General features: G+C 43.5%; 2 protein-coding genes across 26 annotated transcripts in view; both read right to left on the reverse strand.

Annotated features, from left to right (window-relative positions):
* Nucleotides 1–5,175, reverse strand: part of TTC23L (tetratricopeptide repeat domain 23 like) — a 62,984-nt gene extending 57,809 nt beyond the window's left edge. Inside the window, exons 1-3 of one of the 6 annotated variants that reach the window (XR_004814859.2) lie at nt 5,023–5,175; nt 4,508–4,626; nt 2,026–2,100 (exon numbers count right to left, since the gene is read on the reverse strand). Coding sequence is in view for 5 of the 6 variants with exons in the window: in XM_035714929.2 (XP_035570822.1) it covers nt 2,026–2,100; nt 4,508–4,626; nt 5,023–5,040 (212 nt within the window). In the remaining variant the exon portion in view is untranslated. Of the gene's footprint in view, nt 1–2,025; nt 2,101–2,936; nt 3,189–3,213; nt 3,364–4,507; nt 4,627–5,022 lie in introns of those variants that run through there. The other 5 variants (XM_035714929.2, XM_035714932.2, XM_035714933.2 and 2 more) reach the window with 5 other exon arrangements.
* Nucleotides 5,176–10,347: 5,172 nt separating this feature from the next.
* Nucleotides 10,348–25,741, reverse strand: part of RAI14 (retinoic acid induced 14) — a 138,174-nt gene continuing 122,780 nt past the window's right edge. For 17 of the 20 annotated variants that reach the window (XM_025436451.3, XM_049109390.1, XM_025436453.3 and 14 more), the window contains 8 exons: nt 25,615–25,701; nt 24,648–24,734; nt 22,180–22,234; nt 19,986–20,104; nt 17,803–19,335; nt 16,118–16,267; nt 12,784–12,849; nt 10,348–12,220 (listed from right to left, as the gene is read on the reverse strand). In XM_025436451.3, coding sequence (XP_025292236.1) covers nt 12,143–12,220; nt 12,784–12,849; nt 16,118–16,267; nt 17,803–19,335; nt 19,986–20,104; nt 22,180–22,234; nt 24,648–24,734; nt 25,615–25,701 — 2,175 coding nt within the window. In that variant the 3' untranslated portion in view covers nt 10,348–12,142. The remainder of the gene's footprint in view (nt 12,221–12,783; nt 12,850–16,117; nt 16,268–17,802; nt 19,336–19,985; nt 20,105–22,179; nt 22,235–24,647; nt 24,735–25,614; nt 25,702–25,741) is intronic. The other 3 variants (XM_049109387.1, XM_049109388.1, XM_025436450.3) reach the window with 1 other exon arrangement.

Raw genomic sequence — 25,741 nt, forward strand, 5'->3', positions numbered from 1 at the left:
AATGATGCACAAATGAATGAAACAAGAAAACATGGCCTTTAGTATACCTGAAAAATACTGAAGATGGAGGGAATCTGTGGCAAAAGATCATAAGTCAATAAACGAACAGAAAATTTAGTCCCTCAATAGAAGATTTTGCTTAGGCTGCACATTGCACAGACCTGGAGCTTAAGTTCAATCTATCGAGATTGCCAAAGAGATTGCCAATTATGGATCTTAAAAATTAGAAGTCCTAAATATTTTAAGTTCAGTCTTCAATAAAATTAAGCTGACACCAAGGTAGCAAGCTTCAACAGAAAGCACCTTAAAGGAAGGAGAAATGTTGAGGCTTTGACAAATGACTTGAGAATGCAAAGCCCTAACCTAGCTTTGCATCTAACATCTTCAATAAGAAAGAGGACTGGAGAATACTGACCAGTCAGATATCTTGAAAGATAAAATAACAGAATAAAAAGAATATGCAGGTTGAATGAAAGGTCTGTCTTGCCAGGTTTATGACTTATTCTTTATGTTGCCATCATAGATATGAATTCAGACTAGTAATAATAAATATGAATTATCTGATTACTTCCAGGATACTTTACTGTAAACTCTACATCTTAACTTCAATTTTTATACTTATATAGTCCTTAACCTCAGGATATTTTATGAAGTGGTACAAAATTACTAAGATGTTAATAAACACTAGTCACATAGTGGCTATTAAGCACATGAAACGTGGCTAATCTGAATTGAGATGTACTGTAAGTATAAAATACACACTGAATTTCAAAGACTTAGTATGAAGAAAAAATATAAATATTTCATGAGTTACTTTATAAAACACTTCTACATAAAGATACAGTATTAAAATTCAGTTTACTTATTTCCTTTTTATTTTTTAACATGACTACTGAAAAACTTTGAATTACACATGTGGCTGGCATTTGTGACTTGTGTTATATTTCTATTTGGCAGCACTGGTATAAAGCAACGGTTCTCAACCAAGGGTGACATTGCCCCAAGGGGATATTTGGCAATGTCTGGAGACACTGTGGTTTGTCATTACAGGGACAGTGCTACTGGCATCTACTGGGTAGAGACCAGGAATGCTTCTAAACAACCCACAAAGCATAGGTCAGGCTTCCACAACAAAGAGTTATCCAACCTAAAATGTCAATAGTGCCAAAGTTGGGAACCCCTAGTATAGAAAAATGGCTAGAGAACTGACTCTGCAATCCAGCTGCCAAATCTCAATCACAGCTGTATAATTTGGGGCCAATTACCTAACCTTTTTTGGACTCACACTCCTTAGCTATAAAATTATAACAGTTTAATAGTATACCCGGTACAGAGACCTTGGGGCAATGAGATGACTTAATACATGTAAATAAGTACTTAGAACAGTGCCTAGCACATAATATTTGCTCACTAAGTATGAGCTATTATGATGTAAAAGTTTTCATTTACTTATCGTCTATTTCATAAGACAATTTTAATTTGCTCACTGTTATATTTAATTCTCTTTGACTTTATCTTGTGATAACTAGCCTATCTATAAAAAATGAAATTTCCCTTCAGTTAGGAAAAACCAATTATTTTCCTTCTTACATAGGTTGCACAAGTACAAATGGATCATATAGCAGAATTGTTATTAAAACACACCACAAATAAATAATAATAAAAATAAATAAATAAATAAATAAAATAAAAAAATAAAACACACCACAGGGACGCCTGTGTGGCTCAACGGTTGAGTGTCTGCCTTCAGCTCAGGGCGTGATCCTGGAGTCCCAGGATTGAGTCCCACCCACATCGGGCTCCCTGCACGGAGCCTGCTTCTCCCTCTGCCTGTGTCTCTACCTCTCTTTCTGTGTCTTTCATGAATAAATAAATAAAATCTTAAAAAAAAAACCACATCACAGAAGCTCAATCTTCTCTTCTATATAATATGCACGCAAAGCTCAGCACCCCAGGTTTGCCTTAAGTGGGAGGTCCCAGTGTTCCAGGCCAGTGAGTGTGACGTCAAGGTTCTGTAGTACTTACAGGTGGAAGCAGAAGTCCCAGTCCGTGTCATTGCTGACAGTTGGAATATGGATGGGGCTAGCCTGCATCTTCTTCCTACCAAGAATCACAAGTCAGGTTGGCTTTGGGGGTAAAAAAAAAAAAAAAAAAAAAAAAAAAAGACTCAGAAGTCTACTCTATTTTCCCTGTTGGATGCTATACTGAAACTGCCCAGATACATAACGCATCTGAAATCCACAAATCCAATATACACACTAATGTATAGAGATACCTGTAAAGCAGAAATTAATGGCATTTGCCAAATTAAACCTCTGAATTAAATCTTTCCCCTAATTCCCACTCCATAGTACCTCCAAAATCCCTGATTTTTTTTTTTTTTTACCTCCCTAAAGCCAGTATATTTACAGCTCCTGAATCATCAAAACTAGGTTCTCCTACTCAAGTCAGATACTGTTTTTGCCAGATGGAGCCAAGCAAAGCAACCAGTTTTAAGCATTAAATGAGTATGGCCAATGCACTGGTTAACTCTCCTTGCCCCTAGGGCTAGCCCGCTAATTTAATAGGGAGGCCCAGTCAAGGACCCACACGCGTCCGTTTGGGTATTGTCCTTAGTTGATGGGGGAAACGGCTGAAACCTCATGACAAAAATCTGATTTATAATTATCTGTGAAATTCAATTCTCATGGCTCTCCCTGTTGCCTAGATCAAATGGGAATCGAGGGCAGCCCCGGTGGCTCAGCGGTTAGCGCCGCCTGCAGCCCAGGGCGTGACCCTGGAGACCCGGGATCGGGATCGAGTCCCACGTCGGGCTCCCTGCAGGGGCCTGCTTCTCCCTCCGCCTGTGTCTCTGCTTCTGTGTCTCTCAATAAATAAATAAAATCTTAAAAAAAAAAAAAGAAAAGAAAATCGGAATCGAAAGCCGCTCATCTCACCCTGCAGAATGTCACTCATTCCCACCTGAGGAGCCTGAACATCCACAGTCCAAACACCAGAAAGAGCTTAATTTCGCTTTCTAATCTCTGCTTCCAAAACCATAGCCCCGAGGGCGGGGGGGAGGAGCTCTGAGTTCTCAGACTCCGAAACTGCGCTCCAGGAGGCTCCACCAGGCCCCACCCGAGCCTCGGAGGCCGCTTCCCCGCGGGTGCTGCAGCCACGGCGGCCCCCACCTGGAGGCGGCGGCGGGGGCGGGGCGGGGGCGGGGCCGCGCACCTGGGGGGCGGGGAAGCCACGCCCCGGAACGAGCCTGGCCGCTCCCTCAGCCCGCGCGCTCCGCTCCCTCCGACCGCGTCGGCGTCGGCGCACCCGCCTCAGGGCGCCTCACGGATGCCCGGCGGAAGCGAGGCCCTCGGCTCGGTCGGCGCGGCGCGCGCGAAGCCCGGGTTCCGGCGCGGGGACGCCGGGGTTGCCACGGGAACGGAACGCCGCCGACCGCGCCGCGAGCGGCGTCGGCGTCGGTCGCCATGGCGACGCGGGGCACTTCCGGCGCCGGAAAGCCCGCGGCCGCAGCGCGGGAGCTCCTCCCGGACCCTGGGCTTTCCCGTCTCCACCGGTGCTGCGGGCGCTTCGTCACCTGTTTCTTTTTTGTTTGTTTAAAGATTTTATTTATTTATTCATGAGAGATACAGAAAGAGCAGAGGCACAGGCAGAGGGAGAAGCAGGCTCCCTACAAGGAGCCTGACATGGGACTCGATCCGGAGTCTCCAGGGTCACATCCTGGGCCGAAGGCGACGCTAAACCGCTGAGCCAGCCGGGCTGCCCTTCGTCCCCCGTAGTTTCCCTGAAAGGGACTCGAGCTCCCGGGTTGACGGGAAGCCCCGTCGCGGGCTGGGAGGGAGCAGCCGCCGTTCCCGGCTGTCGGGGCGCTCTCCCGGCCCCCGAGGAAGGGCTCAGGTGTGACCGTGACGCCCGTCCCGGTAAGGTTTGAGCTGCGCTTGATCACGAAAGCCGAGCGCAGGGAGGGAGTAGCTTAAGGAATGGGCCGGTAGTGCTGCTCCCGACGCTGTCTTCGAGAGGTGGGGCGCGTTTGGCAAACCCCGCGTCGCCCCCACTTACGCAGCAGGTGTTCTGATGCCACGACTCTTCAGGGGCCCGGAACACACGGGGGTAAGGGTAATGCAGACCCGACAGGTGCAGGGGCAGCTGGGGCCAGCTAGGGGTAAGGGTGTCAACACGAGCCCGACAGTGAGCCAGGGGCCTAGGACAAGTCAAGCTGATGCTATGTCCTTGTTTTCTTTTCTTTTTTTTTTAAGATTTTATTTATTCATGATAGACACAGAGAGAGAGAGGCAGAGACACAGGCAGAGGGAGAAGCAGGCTCCATGCACCGGGAGCCCGACGTGGGATTCGATCCCGGGTCTCCAGGGTCAGGCCCTGGGATGAAGGCAGGCGCTAAACCGCTGGGCCACCCAGGGATCCCCGCTGTCCTTGTTTTCAACACACAGACGCACACGCACCACCACCACCACCAAAACAGACTTGGTAGAGAGAGAAGGAAAATATTTACCAAGAACTTGAAAGGTGGTATTTGCATTTGGTGTTTGTTCTTTCCAGTTCCAGGTTGAAGTTTAATTGCTGTTGACCCAAGACTGCCAAGATAGCCTTTCTGCAGTTAGGCTGGAGGAGCTATATAAATGAATTTGCTTAAATATCTCTGAGGTAAAACCTGGACACCCTTTTAGGGTTTAAATCCATACCTGTAAAGTCGTGAGCCAAAATTTTAGAAAGATCCCACCCCCTTTATACTCTTTCCTAGCAGAACAATGAACTCCGCTTCAAGGTTTCAGGGCTCTAGTTTGGACTCTTGTGTGGCCTGGGGCAAATCACAGCCCCTGAGTCTGAGTTTTCTTACCCTTACAATGAGCATATTTGTGACCACTGGCTTTCTAACCCACCCACCCCCAGTCCCCAGGATTCTTTGATGGCAAGCTGCAGAGTTTTGTGACTCTTTGAACAATATTTAACACAAAGGGGGGATAAGAAAGAACTAGTTTTCTGTTCTCTAACACTGATTTCCCTTACCCTTAAGTTGGTCTTCATCAAGTTGAAAAGTTTTATAACGTTTTTGTTCTAGGAGTTGACTCTTAAGTAGATGAAATGTAACTTCTCTTTCTTGAACTCGGTTTCCTGCCCATCATTGTGAAGTGAGGTACCAGAACAGGCCCTGAATTCCCATTCTAAAAATGATAGTCTGGTTCTACTTCTATTTAATTAGCTTTGACCAAAAGCCATGCACCTGTAAAATCAGAAGTCAAATTAAAAACAAAAAATGGGGCAGCCCAGGTGGCTCAGCAGTTTAGCAGCCGGGGTGGCTCAGCAGTTTAGCGCCGCCTTCAGCCCAGGGCGTGATCCTGGAGACTCGGGATCGAGTCCCACGTCGGGCTCCCTGCATGGAGCCTGCTTCTCCTTCGGCCTGTGTCTCTGCCCCTCTCTCTCTCTCTCTCTCTCTCTCTCTCATAAAATCTTAAAAAAAAATTTTTTTTAAATGTTAAACTCTCAGAGTTCCAAAACTGTGTGCTGTTTTTTTCTTTCTTTGCCATCTTCACCCTGTCCCCAAATATAAACCTTAGTTACATCTTGACACTCACAATCACATTGGTACTCTGTGAGTTTCTCTCACTCCCCATGGTTTTGTCCATCCAACCAGAAGAAAAAACATATTGAGAAATACCTGCTATGTGCCCAATACTGTTTTAAGCATTAAGGAAGCAGTAGTGAAAAAATAGACAACGATTTTGCTCTTCTGGAGCTTCTATTCTACTAGAATAAGAAAAACAGGGCTATTAGTAAATAGTCTGATGTCTCTGCAAGTTAGAAAAAGTCACAGGGCCAGGGAAATAGGCAACAACTTTGTGTGAATTAGAAAAGGAAAAAAAAAAAGAAGCTTCTTCCTCCAGCCAGACTCAGGCCCCTCCTAAGCAGTAAAGCTTTGGGAACAGAGGTTGGACTGGATTTTAGGACTCTTTTCCTCCCTCAGCTGGGTGAACCACCTTACATGGAAGTGACAAATTATATGGGAGAAATGTACAGCCAGATAAAGGATCTAGAAAGTGATGTGGACATGTAGGGTATGTAAGTTTATATAGTGTGGTTGAGGAGGGCCTCTCTGACAAGGTCATTGAGCAGAAGAAATAAAGGAGCCATCAAACAAACGTCAAGTTGAAGAGCATTCTAAGATAACAGCAAGTACAAAGGCCCTGAGACAGGAGCAAGTTTGGTGGATTCAAGGAAGAGCAAAAGGGCAAGAATGAGAAAGAGGGGGCACCTGGGTGGCTCAGTGGTTAAGCATCTGGCTTCTGCTCAGGGCATGATCTTGGGGGCCTGAGATCGAGTTCCACATCAGGGGAGCCTGTTTCTCCCTCTGCTTATGGCTCTGCCTCTCTTTCTGGGTCACTCATGAATAAATCTTCAAAAAAAAATGAGAAGGAGGGGTGTCTGGGTGGCTCAGTGGGTTAAGCGTCTGCCTTGGCTCAGGTCATGATTCCAGGGTCCTGGGATCGAGCCCTGTGCTGAAACTCCCTGCTCAGAGGGGTGTCTGCTTCTCCTCCCTCTGCCCTTCTGCCATTTCATGCCCGCTCTCTTGCTCTCTCTCTCTCAAATAAAATCTTTAAAACAAAAGAATGAGGAGACAGAAGAATGGGCCAGCAAAAAGAGTAAAGCCTGCAGGGCCCTATAGGCAATCCATTCATCTAAATATCCACCCACCCACCCACCCATGAATACTCTACCCACTGGGTGGTAGGCCCTGCGCGATCCGTGGTGAGCTCCTTGTGGGTGGGAGCTGTTAGGTTCACCATCCAGCCTTTAGTGTTCAACACAGTGTCTAGTTTATTATTAGTGTTCAGTGACATTTAGGAAACTCTGAACCATCTTCGGGAACACTCCGGTAGCAAAGATTCTGGCTCCTTAATATGTGTATCAGTTCCCTGTTGCTGCAGTAACAAATCACCACAAACTACAACACAAGTTTATTATGACATCATTCTGGAGGTTGGAAGTCTGCGATGGCTGTCACTGGGCTAGAGACAAGGTGTGGGAAAGGCTGATTTTTCTAGGGGCTCTCCAGGAGAATTTTGTTTTCTTGTCTTTTCCAGCTTCAAGAGCCCACCTGCGTTCCTTGGTTTGTGGCCTGTTCTTCCATCTTCAGAGCCAGTTGTGCAGCATCTTTGTTTTTGACTTTTTTCAAGATTTATTTGAATGAGAGGGAGAGAGAAAGAGAACATGTGCAGGGGGAGGGGCAGAGGAAGAGGAAGACTCTCCGCTGAGCAGGGAGATTGATTGATGTGGGCCTCAATCCCAGGACCCCAGGATCATGACCTGAGCCGAAGGCAGACTCTTAACCCACTGAGCCACCCAGGTGCCCCTAAATCTTTGACTCCTTGCATTTTAATAGAACCTTCTGATTAAATGAGATGCACTAGATAACCCAGGATAAGCTTATTTAAGGTCAGCTGATTAGCAATCTTAATTCTATCTGCCAACTTAACTTTCCTTTGCCACTTAAGATATTCAGAGTCCAGGGATCAGGACATGGACCTCTTTCCCGGGGAGTGGGGGGGTTTGGAGGGGGGAGCATTATTCTGCCTCTCAGTGTGTTTTAACTTGACTTAATTTGCACAGGTTTAAAAACATCCAGAAGTGACATTGGGAACACGTACTACTGATCTTTCTCCTGTTAAAAGCTTACATTATTTGGCAGTGTCTTGCTCCCTTCTCTCCCCTGTGCATCTCCCATTTATAATCTGGTACATCCAGTACCAGTACACAGTATTTGAATATACTGTTTCTTCCCATTTTAGGGCTTGGTTTATAATGAATGTGCAGTAGTGTCTTCCCTTACACTGACTTTTTTTTTTTTTTTAAAGATTTTACTTATTTGACAAAGAGCAGGGTGAGTGGTAGGGAGAGGGAAAAGGAAGCCCAAAGTGAAGCTTGATTCCAGGACCCTGAGATCATGAATTGAGCTGAAGGCAGATGCTTAACCAACTGAGCCACCCAGGTGCCCCCCTCCCCTCACCTCTTTCTCTTAGAGATTTACTCTTCAGAGGAGGCTTTCCATCTGCTGGAACCCATACTAATTGCCATACTAATTGCCTCAACCTTTGGGCTCCTATGGCCTACTTATGGCAACCACCATAGTTGAGCGCTTGTCCTCTGATTGTTTCACAAATATGCAACTCTCATGCTTGAGTTCTTTGCCCTGAGCTGAACAGAAATTACCACTCTGTGAATTCTTTGGTCTGTTGCTTTGCTCAGCCCCCTCTTTGCCTTGCAGTCTGCCTTTTAACTTTGCTCACAAAGCATCACCCCCGTCTTTGCTGGATGGTTTCTGCTGCTGTCAGCATCTAGCGTTCCAGTTATGCCACGTTGCACAGGGTTGTGCTTTGACACATTCTGGGAGCATTTCCCCCACACAGCATGTCATGTGTTTATCTGAAGTTGGGGGAGTTTAATTATTAAAGGCTTTGCAGTCTGTCTTCAAGTTTATGTGAGGAAAACAAATTGATGAGTCTTATTCAACCAATGTGAAGAAAAAGGCCATTCTTTCTCACACACTGTGATGACGCATATACTAGTCTACTTTTTTTGCATTCTTGTATCACATGATGGATGCTATTGCATAAATGGGCAATTTGAAAATTATTCAAGTAGCGCTCATGTGAGCATAAAGACATTTATACATAGGACATCATCCCATCATTTTAGGGCTGTGAAATACTGGAAGCATCGATAAGGAACTAATAAAACAGCACAATCATACTATGAAATATTATGCAACAGTTAAAAGGAATTAGGTGTGCTGACAGAGAACAATCTCTCTCCAAGATACTTTAAGTAATTTTTAAAGTAAGCTCTCCCTGCAACATGGGGCTTGAACTCACCACCCCAAGAGTCGCATGCTCTACCATCTGAGCCAGCCCAGTACCTCTTAAGTATAAAGTATGGTCCAGAAGAGTGTATAAAGTACACTTCTATATTTAAAGGGGAAAACAAAATACATGCCTACAGGTATATACAGACATAGAATGTCTCAGCTCATCCGAGGAACTTAATAGCTGTTGCCTCTGGAGAGGTGAACTAAGGATTGGGAGGAGAGAGATTTATTTTCAGTTTAATTTCAGTTGACATCTAGTCCTCAAAGCTTGGAAGTTTCTTTTCATACCCCAGCTCTGGCATGAAGCATTTCTTTCCATCTAAGAAGCCTGGTTTGGATGTAGCTTGGTTAACTGCCCAGCCGAGTGTGGTGTTTCTCTGAGAAATCAACTTCTGAGTTGAACTGTTGGCCTCCATTGAAGTAAGTTCTGCTCACAGGGTGGATGCACTTGATAATTTAAAATAGTTAATAAATTCATATCCCATTTGCATTATTTTCATTAACTTGTCTTTTGTCTTCAGGGTAGGGGAGGAAATTAAAGGTCCAATTAAGCATGCATGGTGTGTAGTGATGAAAGCTGAGTAGAGGCAGGAGAACCAAGTTGAGTAAAGGAAGACGGCCCATTGTATTATGATAAAGAATGTTACTTAAATAACGGCAACCATTTTATTGTCGTTTGGTGTTTTTTTTTTTTTTTTTTTTTTTAAGATTTACTCATTCATTTTTAGAGGAGGAGGGAAGTGCAGAGGAAGAGAATCTCTCCAGCAGACTTCCCACCAAGCAAGGAACCAGATGTGGGGTTCCATCCCACAACCCATGAGATCATGGGCTGAGCCCAAACCAAGAATCAGATGCTTAACTGATTGAGCCACCCATGGACCCTGTCATTTGGTGTTTTAATTATGATTCAGCCTGTGAAAATTCACCCTAATGAGTTTTTTTTTTAAAGGAATGAATTATCCTTATAATATGATAAGAAAAGGTATTTGATTTTTTTTTTTTTAAAGCATGGGCATGTATTACCTTTTTAAAAAAGGAAAAGGAAAGAGAAAAAAAAATCTAATGGAAGATTTTTTTTTTATTTTCCTAATGGAAGATTTTAACTACTTAAGAAGACTGCAGACAACCGAGAGGCAGTTTTGAATTGAAGAGCCATGATGCAGCTGCCCACTAGGCGACGATGCTTGGGGTTCAGTTGCTAATCAGCTGACTTTAAACAAAGATTCTTCTGGGTTATCTGGGTGGGTATGATGTAATCAGAGGGGTCTTCTAAAGTGGAAGCAAGAGTCAGAGTCTGAGATTAAAGATGCTAGGAGGTGGCAAGGAGGTACAGGTAGCAAGAGACTGTGGACCATTGCCTGCCACTGAATTTGACTGGGACGAAAAACACCCTCACACCCAAGCGCTCCTGACCTGATCCTCAGAAGCCATATACATATGGCTTGAATGCACCAAAAAACCAACCACAGAGATGCAAAATGAAACAGAAGTTTATTTTCTGCAATACCTTCTGTAAATTACAAAGGCAAAATGCTATAAACTACAGCATATAACTTTTCAATATTTAACCAGAGTACTTATAATAATAAATATGCATCCTGAAACAAGATAAAAGGCTACACTTTGCCAGGCATCCTACAAAAATGTCTCAAGTTTTATACTCTGCAGCATTTCTGCGCGGGGGCAGGAGGGGGGGCGGCTGCTTGTATTAAGTGCTGTGACAAAAAGTCCTTTCACATTTCTTTGGAGCATTTTCGAAATTGCTGAACTATAAACAACTTAAGAAAAGTAACACCAAGCTTGAAAGCCATTTTTGCTTTGCTGTCCTTGGTCCTCAGCCAAGGCAGATGAACACATCCTCCGATACAGCCAAGCACCCTGTGCGCCCAGGCAGCCCTGCGGTACGTGGGTGCGGTCAGAGCAGGCCTGCACTTTTAGTTATATACTCCGGAGATGTCTGCATTCAGCTGGCATCCCTCAGTAAGGACAATGCCGTAAGGAAGCTGCAAGCAAGTTCAAATATTTTTTAACCTGAAAGTAAAGTGAACAGAAATATCTTCCCCCACGACTTTTGCTATGCACCATCACATGTACCATATTAGGATTTCAGCGTCAACGGTGGAAAAGCGGTACCAACAGTCCTTCCAGAGAGAATTGTTGGGCGCCGGTAGAGCTGGGGTATTCCCAAATACTTCGTGGGTAAAAGGACGATTTAGTATCTTCAGTTCTAAGGACACAATGGCAGAGGGTCTAGGAGTACTGGTGGCAGCTCATGTTGAGTTTGGAATAGGAATACCTAACTACCCTTGGCTATAGCTGAAAACTCTGAAGAAAAAGTTAATGCTTTAAAAAAGTCGCAAGCATGGTTACCTAAAAATACTCTGTTAATAGAGTCTAATGTAAATTTCACTTATTTAGGGGTTTAGCTATGAAAACATCTTTAAGAGCCAATAAAAAATATTGTAGAGAGAAAAAAAAAATTTCTAAAAAAATTGAGGTTAAGAACTATGAGGCATTTCTTTTGGCTGTAAACGCACAGTCTACCTTCCCTTGTTGAAACACAAACGTCCAGATTCCTGAGCTTCGCCCATAACAGCAGGAGGCCAGTTTGCATAGAAAATTTGCACTCTGTCAACAATTTGCTTCAAAAGAACTCCTAAGGACAATTTGCTTTTGTTTTCCCACTTCGTAGTTTAGTGAAGAGCCCTCTTCAGACTGTGGGACTGGCAAGCAGGGGCGATGAGCTATCTAAGGCAGATGGGGGGCAGGATGGAATCAAGAGTTTGAAAATCCACAGGATATCACGATCAAGGCTCTTAAGCGGAAACCACCTAACGAGCGCCATCCTAATTTGGTCGTGTTTTAGGACTGGAAGCCGAAGGCAAAAACAGCCCCCCCTGGTGCTGAATGGCACAGCCTGAGTGGAGGGACAAAAGCAACATGGAGCCGGGGAACCCCCTCAGCTACCAAGGAGGGTGCCCAGCCGCCAGCACCAGGACCAGCCCCTGGGTGTGGCTGACCCCAGCTCCGGGATCTGAAGGGATAATAGGGAGTGTCACCTCTGCTGCTCTGAAGTCCCTAAGCGGTTGTGAGGAGGACAGTCTTCTCCAGGGCCCAGTCCTCAGAAAGCTGCCTTTGGAAAGGAAAAAGCTCTGCTAGGCCACGGTGTGTACCACGGGGGAGCACAATGGCAGTGGTTGCCGACAACTCCAGATCTACCACGAAGATGGACAACAAGGGGGGCAGTGTCCTGCTGAGGGAGCCATTTTACTTTTTCTGGGACTGGTTTTTACACATGGTAAGGATTTGCTTCAGTACTTTCTGGACGTCTTCATCCATCTGGCCCTAGGGAATTCAAACAAAAGACAATCAGTAGAACCTAAGTTGAGTGCTGGCTGTCTCCCCAAGGGAATAACCTGGCTGGGATGAAGCCCTTGGCTTTCCCCCCCAGATCTTCCAATGGAATGTTAGTCCTATGGATTCCCACATTTCTATGAGGGGCTGAGAGAGATGGCCCTGCTCTTTTCCCTCTGGATGATGATGAGGCTGGGTCTACTAGGGTCGCCAGCAAAGGGTTTCTGGGTCTCAGCTGCCAATGTGAGCCCAGCTGGCCAAGCCACCAACAGTCATGGGGTGAGAATGTGCTGATGGCTCCGAGAATATGGGCATGCCTGAAAATAAAGTCTGGGCTGCTCCTCCTAGTGGGGGTAGCAGCCACATCCTCCTCCATTTCTCAACAAGTGATGAGGCTGTTCTCCATAAATGATGTAAAAAGGCATTTTAAAGCTTCTCAAAGAGATTCTCCTTGAATTCTCATTTGTTCTGCTAGTTTAAGGATGGGAGTTTGGGTGACATCTGATGTAGTATTTCTTCAGGACACCCAGGTACTCCACAGGCTGTTAGCATACCTGCACAGCATACAGAAGATGCATTCTGTAAACAGATATGACCTCCTGGTGTTGTTTCTTGCATTCCTGGAAAGAGACGATTTGACACTGTTAAGAGCTTAGGAGACCTTCAAGGAACAAAATCTCAAAACTGTAAGAAAGCTGTCACCAAATGCTACCCAAGTGATTCCCTCCACCAAATCCTAGCATATGAGGCTTTCACAATCGTGGGCTCACTGAGTTGTATATTTCTGAACACTTGTTACTATTCCTAGGGAAACATCTGCCAGTATTCTTAGGGGAAAAGCATCTACCTAGTTCCTATTTTGGTATGTCAACTCTAGAAGAAAATTCATGCAAAAAAAGTAGTTATTATATAATCCTACCTTCATTTAAAAGTGTATGTATACATAATTATGCAAATATATAGATACATTCACACAAAGTAAATAGTGTAAAGAAACATATCGAAAAAAAAAAAAAAAAGAAACATATCGAATGCAAAAAGTGACCATCTCAGAGTGGTTGGCTTATGGACAATTCTTATTTATAGAAACTTTTCAAGAGTCTTCTGTATTTTCCAACTTCCACACAATAACCAAATATTTATTAATTTTTAAAATCTATTCTTTTAAAAGGAGTTACTGGTGTCTCATTCTATAGCTAGTCATATAGTCCCCAGGGAGTTCAATTACTCAACTCTCAGTGTACCCAGGAGATACACGAGGGTGGTGGCACCAATCTCAACTGGTTCCTCAGGACCACTGTTTGTGCTTTTATTTCTCCTTGTTGAGCTATTATTCCAATTCCTCTTGGTAACTATTTCAAGAACCTTCACTCAGCTCCAAACCCTTCTAAGAAGATGGTTTTCCTCCTATTTCATGATGAAAATTGAGACTATCATATATAGACCACTTCAAAAGTCTACAAAAGTCCATCAATACCCCTCTCACCTGCTTCTATGAATGTCAGAACATGAGGTATCCTTCCTATTCAAGGACAACCTTTGAACTTCAGTCCTTTGAAGGTCGCGCTATCTGAAAGTGTGCTTAGGACCTCCCTCCGTGTTGTTTCCTCCCATCTTTGGGACATCTCCACTCAGTCATTTAAAATTTCATCTCTGATCAATGTCCTCCTTTCCATCCCTGTTTCTGTCATCACTTAGATGACTGCAATATATCCACGTGCACAAGCCACTAATGCCTCAGTCTCACAGTTCCCCAGTGTTCACCTCCCTGACTTGCTGCCCTCCTTTTGGCCATGTACTCTCACGGTCGCAGCCCTGCCTCTGTCATTACCTCTGAAATCTCATAAGAAAGCACCTCACTGGGGTAAGCCCAGGTGGCTCAGCAGTTTAGCGCTTGCCTTCAGCCCAGGGCATGATCCTGGAGACCTGGGATCGAGTCCCACATCGGGCTCCCTGCATGGAGCCTGCTTCTCCCTCTGCCTGTGTCTCTGCCTCTCTTTCTCTCTGTGTCTCTTATGAATAAATAAATTAAAATCTTTATTAAAAAAAACGAAAGCACCTCACCCTCTGGTCACCAGCTCCTACCTGTCCAGCAAATCTGCTTAAGGCTTCCCCTTCCCCCACCTTCTGCTGTGGTCCTTCAGCCTCCCAGGATACCTGGCTACTCGGTCACTTCTCTAGGGCAGCCTACTGCAGTCCAGATTCCACCCCACCACTCCATTGGGACTGTCTTTGCGAAGACTGCCAAGGGGCACCTAAATGCCCCATCTCAGGCCTTGCTGCCTCCTGCCTATCCCTTCGAGATTTGGCACAAGCATAAGCATCACCTCCACCAGTGGATGCTTACCACATCGAGAATATGGAAAGGCATGGAGTATAAATTCACTGAAGGCAGGGACTGTGTCTTATTCCTGGTATAATATTAATTAAATGTGTTGAAAATGGTAAAAATGATTATATAAACCATTAGCACTTTACAAGTCTGTGATAACTGCTTCATCAGAAAAATGACCTGCAGAACACACCAGAGACCATCTTCTCATCCCCGATCATTCCTTCACTGCTAGAACTGATAACACAAACTAGCTGGTTGTGTACTCTGTGGTCAGCCAGAGTAAACCTGAGTTCACCAGGATCATGTGTGTACTGAAGAATTCACACAATCCACCTGTTGGTAAATGGAAACTAGAGTGTCTAGGACAGGCCAACCCTTGGCTTCACATGGAAAATGCAACATACCTGTGTCAACTAAAACCTTAACAAACATTGTGGTAGGTGAAATAATGGCCCCGCAAAGATGTCTACACTCCAGTCCCAAGAGCCTGTGGAATGTTACCTATTTGGTGAAAGGGACCTTGTAGTTGGATTAAGTAATCCCTTAAATGAAATCACAAGTTTCCTTCAAAGAGAGAAGCAAGGTCGATGGTAGAAGGAGGAGATGGGAGGACAGAACCAGAGGTGGAGTGGTATGAAGGTGGAGGTAGGGTCCATAAGCCAAGGGATTCAGGTGGCCTCTGAAGGCTAGAGAAGGCAAGGAAACAGATTCTCCTCTAGAGCTTCTTAGAAGGAACCAGCCTGGCTGACATCTTGACTTTAGTGAAACTGATTTCACATTCATCATCTCCAGAAATTTTTTTAAAAAAGATTTTTATTCATTTATTTGAGAGAGCATGTGTGTATGAGTGAGCACAACAGGGATGGTGGGGGTAGAGGGGTAGGAGGAGCAGAGGGGTAAGGGAGAAGGGCAAGTAGACTCTGCGTGCTGAGTGTGAGCCCCACGTAGTTCCACCCCAGGATCCTGAGATCACTACCTGAGCCGAAAACCAAGAGCAGGATCCTTCACTGACTGAGCCACCCAGGCGCCCCAATCTCCAGAATTTTAAAAGCACAGATTCTTGTTTCAAACCAAGTTTATGTCGATCTGTCACAACAGCCATATGAAATGAAAGGACTTTCCCAGGTAAAATAAGCAGAGGGGCCAAGGAGCAACTCAGATGCACAGATGCACACCTAATCAGAGATCCCTGCCCCTAATAAGAAAAAAATTATTGCCACTGCCAGAGACGATAAAGACTATGATAGAAAAATGGAGAGGAGGTAAAAAGTTAGTGGATGAGTAAGCACGAAGCCTGCCCCACTGTCCTGCCAACTCCTCCCTTCTCAGAGATGCAGGTGACCCCCCTCGTCGGTGATGCCCGGGAACGCCACCACTTCCTCCTCCTGCCCTCTCCCAAGGTGGCTTCAGTCAACTGCCCTGCAGAGCGCCACTCCGACAGGCTGGGACTCTTCTCACCCCTACCCGCACCCCCTCCCAGTTGAGCTGGTGTGGAATCGGCCTCGCCCACCCCATCCCCACCCACAGCCGGCAGCGGAAAGAAGTCCACTCACAGCCAGCTGGTTCTGGAGCTGCTTGACCTGCTGCTGCAGCACTTCCAGCTGCTGACTCTGCCTCTTGGATGAGCTCGTGGAGTACGAGAGCTGTGACAGGCTGTTCAGAGCCTCCTTCAACTTGGTGACTTCCTTCGACATCTCACTGATCTGGCAAGAGAGAAGAACTATCAGCGGGAGAAACAGTGAAGCAAAATTCCAGAGTTCGAAGCCTCCAACACAGCCTCTGGGACTCGAGACTTTGGAACAATTTCTTTTTTTAAAAGAACCCCATAATATGAAATAGGTAACAAACCCACATGGCCCTCTAAGGCCATTACACTCAAATGAGGGCCCCGGATTCAATCTTGTGCTTTGATGCATGAGGGTAACAAAAGCTATGACACGGATTTTCTTTTTTACTCTGAAAGGGGGTATTGCTGAAAAATATAAAGCTGAACCAGGTTATCAGGCATTCTTTATCTGGAGACAGCTATGTCTCGTTCAGTAGTGCTGACACGGGCAATCGGGAGTAAGTTCTAGGAGCCCTGATTCCTAGACATCAGGACATCTTGCTTTAAAGTAAACACAACCCTCCCTGCAACCTGGCCTCTGCCTTCCCACGTCCTGCCCCCCTCTTGGCTTTGGAAGCTCTTTTTGTAATTTTCATTATATTAAAGGAATAAATGATAAACAGTGGTCTGATCGGTGCCATTCAGAACACCTGCCCTAGGGGACCAGGGATACGGAGTGGATTCAGGCCGGGACCTATTGTGAGCCTCCCTTTGTTTTCCTCCTCCCTCCAAGCCACACCCAGCCCATCTCTCATCGCCTGCTCCCACTACCCTCCCCCATACGCCTTGGAGGAGAGGGCCAGGGAGGGCGGTTCTCACAGTGACTCAGGGCAAAACTCATGGAGCTCAGGGAAGCAGGATTAAGTCTAGGAGTATTTGAGTTTCCATATAATGGAAGAATCTGCCTGGATCCCATGAGTTCAAGTTCAAGATGGGTCACAGAGGCCTCTCAGTTTTTGGGTTCACTTCTGATCCCTGCCACTTGGCAGTGCTTCTGTAAAATCATTTTAAAAGGGAAAACAGGGGCAGCCCCGGTGGCTCAGCGGTATAGCGCCTGCCTTTAGTCCAAGGTATGATCCTGGAGACCCAGGATCAAGTCCCGCGTAGGGCTTCCCGCATACAGCCTGCTTCTCCCTCTGCCTGTGCCTGTGCCTCTCTCTCTCTCACTCATGAATGAATGAATAAATAAATAAATAAATGGGAAAACATGTGCTACATATGTGAAAATGCTTTAAGGGGACTGATAGAAGATCAATTTTTTTAATTTTTAATTTTTTAAAAGATTTTATTTATTTATTCATGAGAGACACAAAGAGAGGCAGAGACACAGGCAGAGGGAGAAGCAGGCTCCACGCAGGAAGCCTGATGTGAGACTCGATCCCCGGACTCCTCCAGGATCACGCCCTGGGCCAAAGGCAGCCCTAAACCACTGAGCCACCCAGGCTGCCCCTCAATTTTTTTTTTTAGAACATGAATGTCCAACCTACTAATCTTAACGTGGCCGTGGGGACAGATGGAGTCACGTGCAGAGCTTCTGCGCCTTCACAACAGGCCAGTGCTAACCAGCGCTGGACACGTTAACGGCGGTAAGGGTGCTAGCTGGAAACACGACGGCAATGGAATCTCACCAACCTTCTTGTCTTTATCCTCCTCCAGTCTGGAAGAGCTCTCCGACTGTCTCTTCAGCTCGGCCAGCTCTTCCTGAGCGTGCTGGAATTGCTGCCGGAATTCATGGGCTTCCTGCTCTTTGGCTTTGAAGAGAGCCTGAATATTCTCCTTTTCCCTTTTCATCTGGGAGACCTCACTTCTGATCTGGGCAACCTCCGAATGGGCCTTCTCTTTCTCTTTCACCGAATCCTTCAATTTGGAGGCCAACACGCTCACTTCGCTTTCTAACGACGACTGGAGCTTTGCGTAGGCAGACCTGGGCACCATGGCGTCGGTCATCGCGGCCTTCTCTTCCTGGAGCTGCTTCTCCAGCTTTGCCACTTCTCCTTCCTTGCTTGCGAGGTGTTCTTTGAGACCGCTTATCGTTTCCTCCATCTCTTTGGCAGTAGCCCGCAGCGTGGTTATCACTTGCAAATGTTCTGTGATGGAGACAGAGTTCTCTTTCTGTGCGTCCACCAGCTGTTTGAGCTGGGTCAACTCACTCAACACCTTTGAGTACTGAGACTTCATTTCGGACAGGGCCTCTTCTGCCTTAGCTCTGGATACGTTCGTCACTTGCATCAGTTTCTCATGCTCCGCTTTATGGATATAGTCGGCCGTTACGTCTTCTAGAGATTTCCTCTTCCTATAATCCTCCAGCTCGGCCTGTGCTTCCTTGTACAGCTGGGACAGCTCGCTCACCTGTTTGTTGAGTTCATCTATCATCCTGTTCATGGCCTCTTTCATGTCCTCGGCTTCGTCGCCGGCCTCCTGTGTCATCTGACTCTTGAGGGCATCTTTTAATTTCATGATTTCTTCTTGGGCCTCTTGGTACTTCTCAAACAAAAATGCTTTCTCCTTATTCATGTTCTCAATAACAGAGCAATATGAACTTTTCATTTCCTCGTACTCTTCCACAGGAGGCTTAATCACCATACCTTTCTCCCTCTCTATAAGTTTTTCTTCTAGCTCTCTCACTTTTTCTTTATTTCTCTCACTTTCTTCTACTGCGTTCTGGAGGTCCTGCTTTAGCACATCTATTTCCTCCTCGGTGATCCTTAGCTCCTGAAGACGCGAGTAACTGTCCACACTTTCAGGCGAGACGAGGCCCAGTTTCATCTGCTTCTGCACGTTGAGGACTTCTTTCATTGCCTCCTCATACTTGCTCTGGGTTTCTTTCAGTTTCTGGCTGAGGTCAGAGCCGTTCTCGGAAATCTCTGCACTGTTTACATACACTGGTTCCTCCCTTCTGGACTGGAGCTCAGCCTGGAGCTGCTGCTTCTCTGCTTCGGAGCTCTCCAGTCTTTTCTGCAGGTCTTGCAAAATCTCTTGTAGTTGCTGAATTCGGCCCTCACTGTCGAGAGTGGATTTACTCAAGGAATGTGTTAAGACAGATGGAGATGATTTGGAGTCTGGAGAAGTTTCATTAGGTTTGCCCAGGGGTGGAGCCAAGTCAGTTTGAGTGGAATGGTAGGAATCAAAGCTCAGGTCTGCTTCAGCCTCTTTGGGTGATTTGGCCTGGGGAAAAGGCAAGAATGAAATGGCACCAAAGATGTGGTCAGGTGAGCAAGCAACTGGAAGGAGAGAACAAATCCAGAGCTTACGTGTGGGAGAGCTGCAGGGTCACTTTATGTGTACTCTTGCCCCACAACAAAATATGGCCTGATACATGAGGGTTAGATTAATGACACTAAGCTTATTCTGTGCTCTATCAGGACAGCTGATTTGTACCACTTTAAAAACACAAGATTTGTTTGGACTCCAAAGCCTCTGACTTAAAAATTTTCCTTTGCTTCTCCTCTCATTCCAGTTGCCAGAAGGGGCAATGGGCTTTATACAGCTACTTATTTAAATTCTTAAATCTGCTGAATGATCAGCTTTACTAAATGAATGGTTGATTATACGCACACACACACACGTCATATATAATATACACTAAGTATATAATTATATATAATTTATCAATTTAGCAATTTACAGAAATCGAATTAATGAATACCTCTCTCAACAAACAGGTAATCTGAAACTATGAAATGCTTATGGCTAACTATATTTAAAAAGGAAGAAATTAATGGAGATGTTTGTAACAAAATATCATCTGACTAACCTGAAAAAATCCAATTGTCTGACCCTATAGAAGAGTCTGTGGTCACAATCTCTATACCCACCTGTAATTTATCTTGTAATTCCTTATTGTGTAAGGTAAGAGAAGCGACTTTTGCTTGCAACAAGACAAGAAGATCTTGCTGGTCAGCTTCAGAACTTACATCCAACAAGCTATCAGCACCTTGGAAAAGGGAAAAGCAATTTAAAATAATATTTAAAAAACCAGTATTTCTCTGACCTTTAACTAAGTCACTTTCTAACCAGTCCAATGCTTCTTCCTGGTCCGGACTATGAATGAAAGCCCCTAGCAGCTGGGAGATGAACAGTAATTCTCAGGTCCTGGAGTTTCCTTACTACGGTATTCCCAGCACAGGACTAGATGCCTGGATGTGTATAAGCTCATCTGAAAACTGATGGATCTGGGGTGCATGGGTGGCTGGCTCAGTTGGTTAAGCGTCTGCCTTTGGCTCAAGTCATGATCCTGGGGTCCTGGGATCGAGCCTCACATCGGGCTCCCTGCTCATCAGGGAATCTGCTTGGGATTCTCCCTCTCTCTCCATCCCTCCCCCAACTCATGCTCCCTCTCTCTTCTAATAAATTAAAAAAAAAAATCATTAAAAAAAACTGATGGATTTGCTCATATGTCTTCCATTCACCTGATTAAGTGTCTGTCATATCTTAGTTGCTTTTTGTTCCTCCCATGCCTAATAAGTCCCATTTCTGTGAGTCCTTTTAGAAATATGCTGGTTCACTTCTTATCCCTATCACCATGACTCCAGTTCAAACTTTATCACCTAGCTTGGAAACCCTGCAAATAGCCCTGTAACAAAGCTCTCTCTCTCTCCTCTCTGTAGTAAAAATATAGCCTTGCCCCATACTGTTAGGCTAATCTTCCTAAAACATGCTTTGATAGGGTCATTCCTGTGGTTCAAGTGCTTTAATCACTCTCTCTCCAAAATTAATCTCCAGATTCTTTACTTTGGGTTAAGGCCACCATAATCTGGTGCCAATGTACTTTTTAGGTGTATGATCCATGATCTCTAGTTGATCACATCTTCCTCTATATTCTCAACACAGGGATGCTGCTTTAATTCTTCATGTATACGACTGCCTTCATAGCATCTCTTTGGTTAAGTCACTTGTGCATCTTTCAAGACCCACATCAAACTTTGCTTCCTCCTTACAGCATTTGATGACCTGATGACCACCCCACCATGAAACAGTCTCCTCTGAATCCCACAATCCTGCTGCTGGCAAGCCATAACTTTTTGACATCCTCCTGATTATCATGCTAAAATAACATCTAAAGCAATGATACTCAAAGTGCTTACTGAGACAAGAACCCTGCTCCAGAATGTTATTCAGCACACTGCTGCCTTCATGCAGTGTTCCTATGGGAGCAGCGGGGGTGGGGGGAGGGTGGGAGGGGTCTGCTGGACAAAACAGTGTGCCCAGCAATATAGCTGGATGACTTTCTGGTGCAAACGCCTTATTTCATATAGACTGGCAACAGTTTGCAGACCACAATCTGAATAGCACTGATCTACATATTTTAATGTTATTTTATTACTATAGAGCTATAGTGGCTGAGTTGGTTAAGCGACCAACTCTTGGTTTTGGCTCAGGTTGATCTCAGGGTTGTGGGATCGAGCCCCAAGATTCTCTCCCTCTGCCTCTCCTTCTACTTGTGCATGCATGCACTCTCTAAAATAAATAAATAAATCTTTAGAATAAAATAAAATGAATAAAAGAGAATATGTAGGCTACAGTAATTTAAAAGCTGATTTTGTAATACATCAAAAAACAAGAATTTGGCAGCAGGTCTAATAATTGCTGTATTTCTGGAAGAGAGACTGTAAATGGTATTTCAAGATACCTGCAATAATAGGAGACATAGGTGACATGACATTATCTGTGAATTCTCTTGTTGGCAAAGTCACTGGTCTGCTGATATCACTGGGGGGTTATTTGTCTATATTTAAAATTGAGGGAAGTGCTAACATTTAGTTAGGGACAAATGAAAACAGAGATATATTTTTTTCACGCCCATGCTTAGAGACTCCTTAAAATCCAGGTGAAAGCCTCAGGGAGTACAGGAAGTGTCAGCCTGTGTAGTATTGGCAGCTCTGGGGTGGCAGGCATCCCAGGGTTCTCCAACCCCCCTACACTTCCTCCCAGCTTGGCCTTTGCTCTCTTTAAATGGGCATGGACTACAGACCTGTCAAAGGAACACAAACAGGTGCCCCTTCATCTTACCTGTGGTGCTGTCACTTAGTCTATCTTTGTTTTCTTGTATAGAACTGATCTCAGCCTGTAGAAACACAAAAATGACTTCAAAGAATATTCCTGACTATAATAGTCCTTAAAAGCAGCAAGCAAATTTTCCTCCCTGAGTTGACACAGAACAGTTATCCTTCTAGAAAAAGTTAGAAAATCCCCAGGAAAGAAAGTATTTTAAAATAGAAGTGTATAAAAGTGAAAATTATCTACTAACATATAATCTCTAAAACATCAGGTTCCAGAACATATAATCTCAAATGTTTTTCAGAAATTTCATTTAATCAGTATAATACAAATATCTTTTAGTATTATAATAATTTTATATCTATGTCCTAAAAATTGAGATGGCAAATATTACCTTCATAATGAAGTCAAATACAAGTTTCACCTGTCTGGATAATACATTGATTAAAATAAATAGAAGTACTCTTTAGCTTTACTATTTTATAAATTAACTGTTATTAATACATTATTATTAATATTTTTAAGAGAAGTTGTAGTAAATAGACGTGTCAGGGATGTTATAGGTAATTTTACAAGGGAATAAAAGTTTTATGGTCATGGATTGACAATCCCCTGATTTCCTCTGAACCTTTGTCCCTGAATATCTGTCTGCAAATACATTGTAAAAATTCTTGCAACTTCAAAGCCAGACTTTCATTTCAAAACAAAATACAACAAGTTGCCAGAAATTACTGTGTTTCATCCAGATGAGCCATAGACCTGATAAAAAAGATAAGTTTTCAGCAAAGGGACTTTTGTGAAACCCCAAAATGCTAAAAATAAAGTGGCTCATTTTTGGCAAGTGCTTATCTTCACAAAAAGCTGTCTTTTCACTTTATAAAAATAGATGTTTATTTTTATTTTTCAACTATTTTAAGGTACAATAAACAGCATCCATTTAAAGTTGAAGGTGTAAGGAGTTCTGATAGATACATACCCATGGAACCACCACTATAATCAAGACACAGCATGTTTCTATTAACTCTACAAGTTTTCTCATGCTTCAACACAGCCAATCCCTGCCCACCTTATCCCCAGGCAACTGCCACTCTCCTTTCTGCATTATCTAGAATTCCTATAAATGGAGTGTCACGGGTATGAATATGTCGGGCTTCTTTCACTCAGCATGATCTTTAGATTCATCTATGATGCTGCTTGGACAGCTCTGCATCCTTTTTTATGGCTACATAATAAACTGTATGGACATATCTCAATATCCTTATCCATTCACTTGCCAACAGACATTTGGATTGTCTCTAGTTTTGGGATACTCAAATAAAGCTGCTACAAACATTTGTATATACAATTTTTGGAGACATACATTTTAATTTCTCTTGGATAAACATCAATGAGAGGACGGCTAGATCATATGTCAAGTGTATAATGAACTTTTAAAGAAACCCAGTTTTTCAAGTAGTCATGCTTCTTTACATTCCTACCAACAGAGTACAGCAATTCTAGTTTTTCCACGTTATCACCCTAGCCATTCTAAATAGCGTCCCTTTTAATCTTTGTATGGGTGTGTGTGTGTGTGTGTGTGTGTGTGTGTGGTGGGGGGAGTGGTTAAAGAAATGAAAGTCTTTTCACACTATTTCTGAAAATTGTAATTTGTGATATCATTCTTTGGAATGCATTGTGTCTTTTGAGTCATAATCGTATTAGAAGATATTAGGGTACTCACTGTAAGAGCATAACTTTCTTTCCTTTCATAGGTATTCATCTTAAGAATTTATTAATAAAATCGAGTTAAAGTGGTAGAAATGTTGACAGAATCTTTCAGATCCCTGGGCATACAAGTTAAAAGAGAATTTATCTTCAGTAATTCTTAAATGGAGGAAACAAAAAGTATACAATGATACCACTGCAATTTTCATTTTAACAATTAAAAATTTTATTTTCTAAAAAATAAAAAAAATAAAAAAAAATAAAAAATAAAAAATAAAAATTTTATTTTCTCTCCAAGCATAATTTCCTAGTGATGGTTAGGTAAACAGATAATAAATTGAAATATACTCCCATTTATTAAAATACTTTCCAACAACAAATCTAAAGAATCAGAATGGATTTTCTAAAATCAATGCATACTAGTTGAAAAAAAAAGTTTAATTAAAATCTACAATTGGTTGTCAGTAAGACATCAGAGAATAATCAACATTTCTTTCTTTTTTGAGTGTTTAGTAAGAAGACTGGCTGTCAGGAAAGTTTTTGTCCCTTTTTGTAAAAGGAAGAGAATTAGTTATTACTTAATGATGTTATTTATTCACTCTACTCTTTTTGTGTGGAGTCCATGCTGGGAGAAATGACTGAAGAGTGCTTCATGATGAAAAGGTTGTGAACCAATCACTGGAAAATCTGTTCTGTTTTGTCCTATGTTGTCCCACTTAAATCACATCTATTATGTATCTTAAGATTCAAAATAAATTGAACACAGAAGGAAATACCTTGAAGGGTGGTTCGGCAAAAAACACAGATTCCTTTCCCGAAAGTGGTGTTGAAGTTATTGATCTTGGGGAAGACACGTCACTCAACTTAAAAGACAAAATGAAAATCACAGATAAAGAGTGCTTCTTCAAAGTCTTTTCTTCTCCAGGGCCAAAGAATTCACCTACTTAATCACTACAAATAAATCTAATGGCAACCTTCCTTAGTCTCAATTCACGGGTATTTTCAACGTAGTGTGGACCCTCAAATACTGACAGTTCGCAGAGTGTAATTAAGTAACTCTGCTCCTATATTCACTAGAAGCAACTCTCAAAACCCATAAAGCTTCTGTGGCATGGTGAGAATATTATCAGTGAATATGCCCATGTAGTTGAGATATTCCTCTCAACTATTTGAGACATTTCACAGACATCCAAGCTTCCTCGTTTAGGCAGTCATCACTATACACTCAGAAATGAAAGCTACTTTTACTATTAGCCAACCTTCAATGTAATTACAGAGGCAAATCTATTTTAGCAGTGTTTTAAGAAACCAACTAAAATTAATTTTCAATTAACTGCTTCACCAGCCACCCGTTCTCCCTGCCTCTACTTGAGCTGTTGACATGAGGTACTAAAAATTGACCTGAGTTTCACTTAAGGAAGAAGTTTCTGTCATAAGACTTTGAGAAATTTTCCTGAGGCTTTGATTTATTTTTATTTTGTTTTTCCTTGAGCCTTTTAAAAAGATACTGTTCAATTCCTCAGCCTTGCAATAAATAAGAATCAATATGATTTCCATACTAATCAGTAAAACCCTTCACACCACTTTCTGTAAATTTAAAACCAGTAAAGAGAATTTGAAAGGTGCATTTAAGGGTCAATTCAAAAACATTTCTATTTGGCCAGACACACAAAATGACAAAATCATGGCTTGTCGTCTTTGTCGTCGTATGATTGTTCACTGCTGGTTGGCTTTTGTCTTTACCTGAGTAGGACTGACAGGAGGTGGTGGAGCTTTGCGTTTTTTTGGAGTTCCACTTCTTTCTGAGCTTAATTTAGAGACTTGATCATGCTGGAAGTTAGCACAGTCCAAAGAATGGAGGTGGGTTAGT

This window comes from Canis lupus, chromosome 4 (genome assembly GCF_003254725.2).
Source record: "Canis lupus dingo isolate Sandy chromosome 4, ASM325472v2, whole genome shotgun sequence".
Classification (NCBI taxonomy): domain Eukaryota; kingdom Metazoa; phylum Chordata; class Mammalia; order Carnivora; family Canidae; genus Canis; species Canis lupus.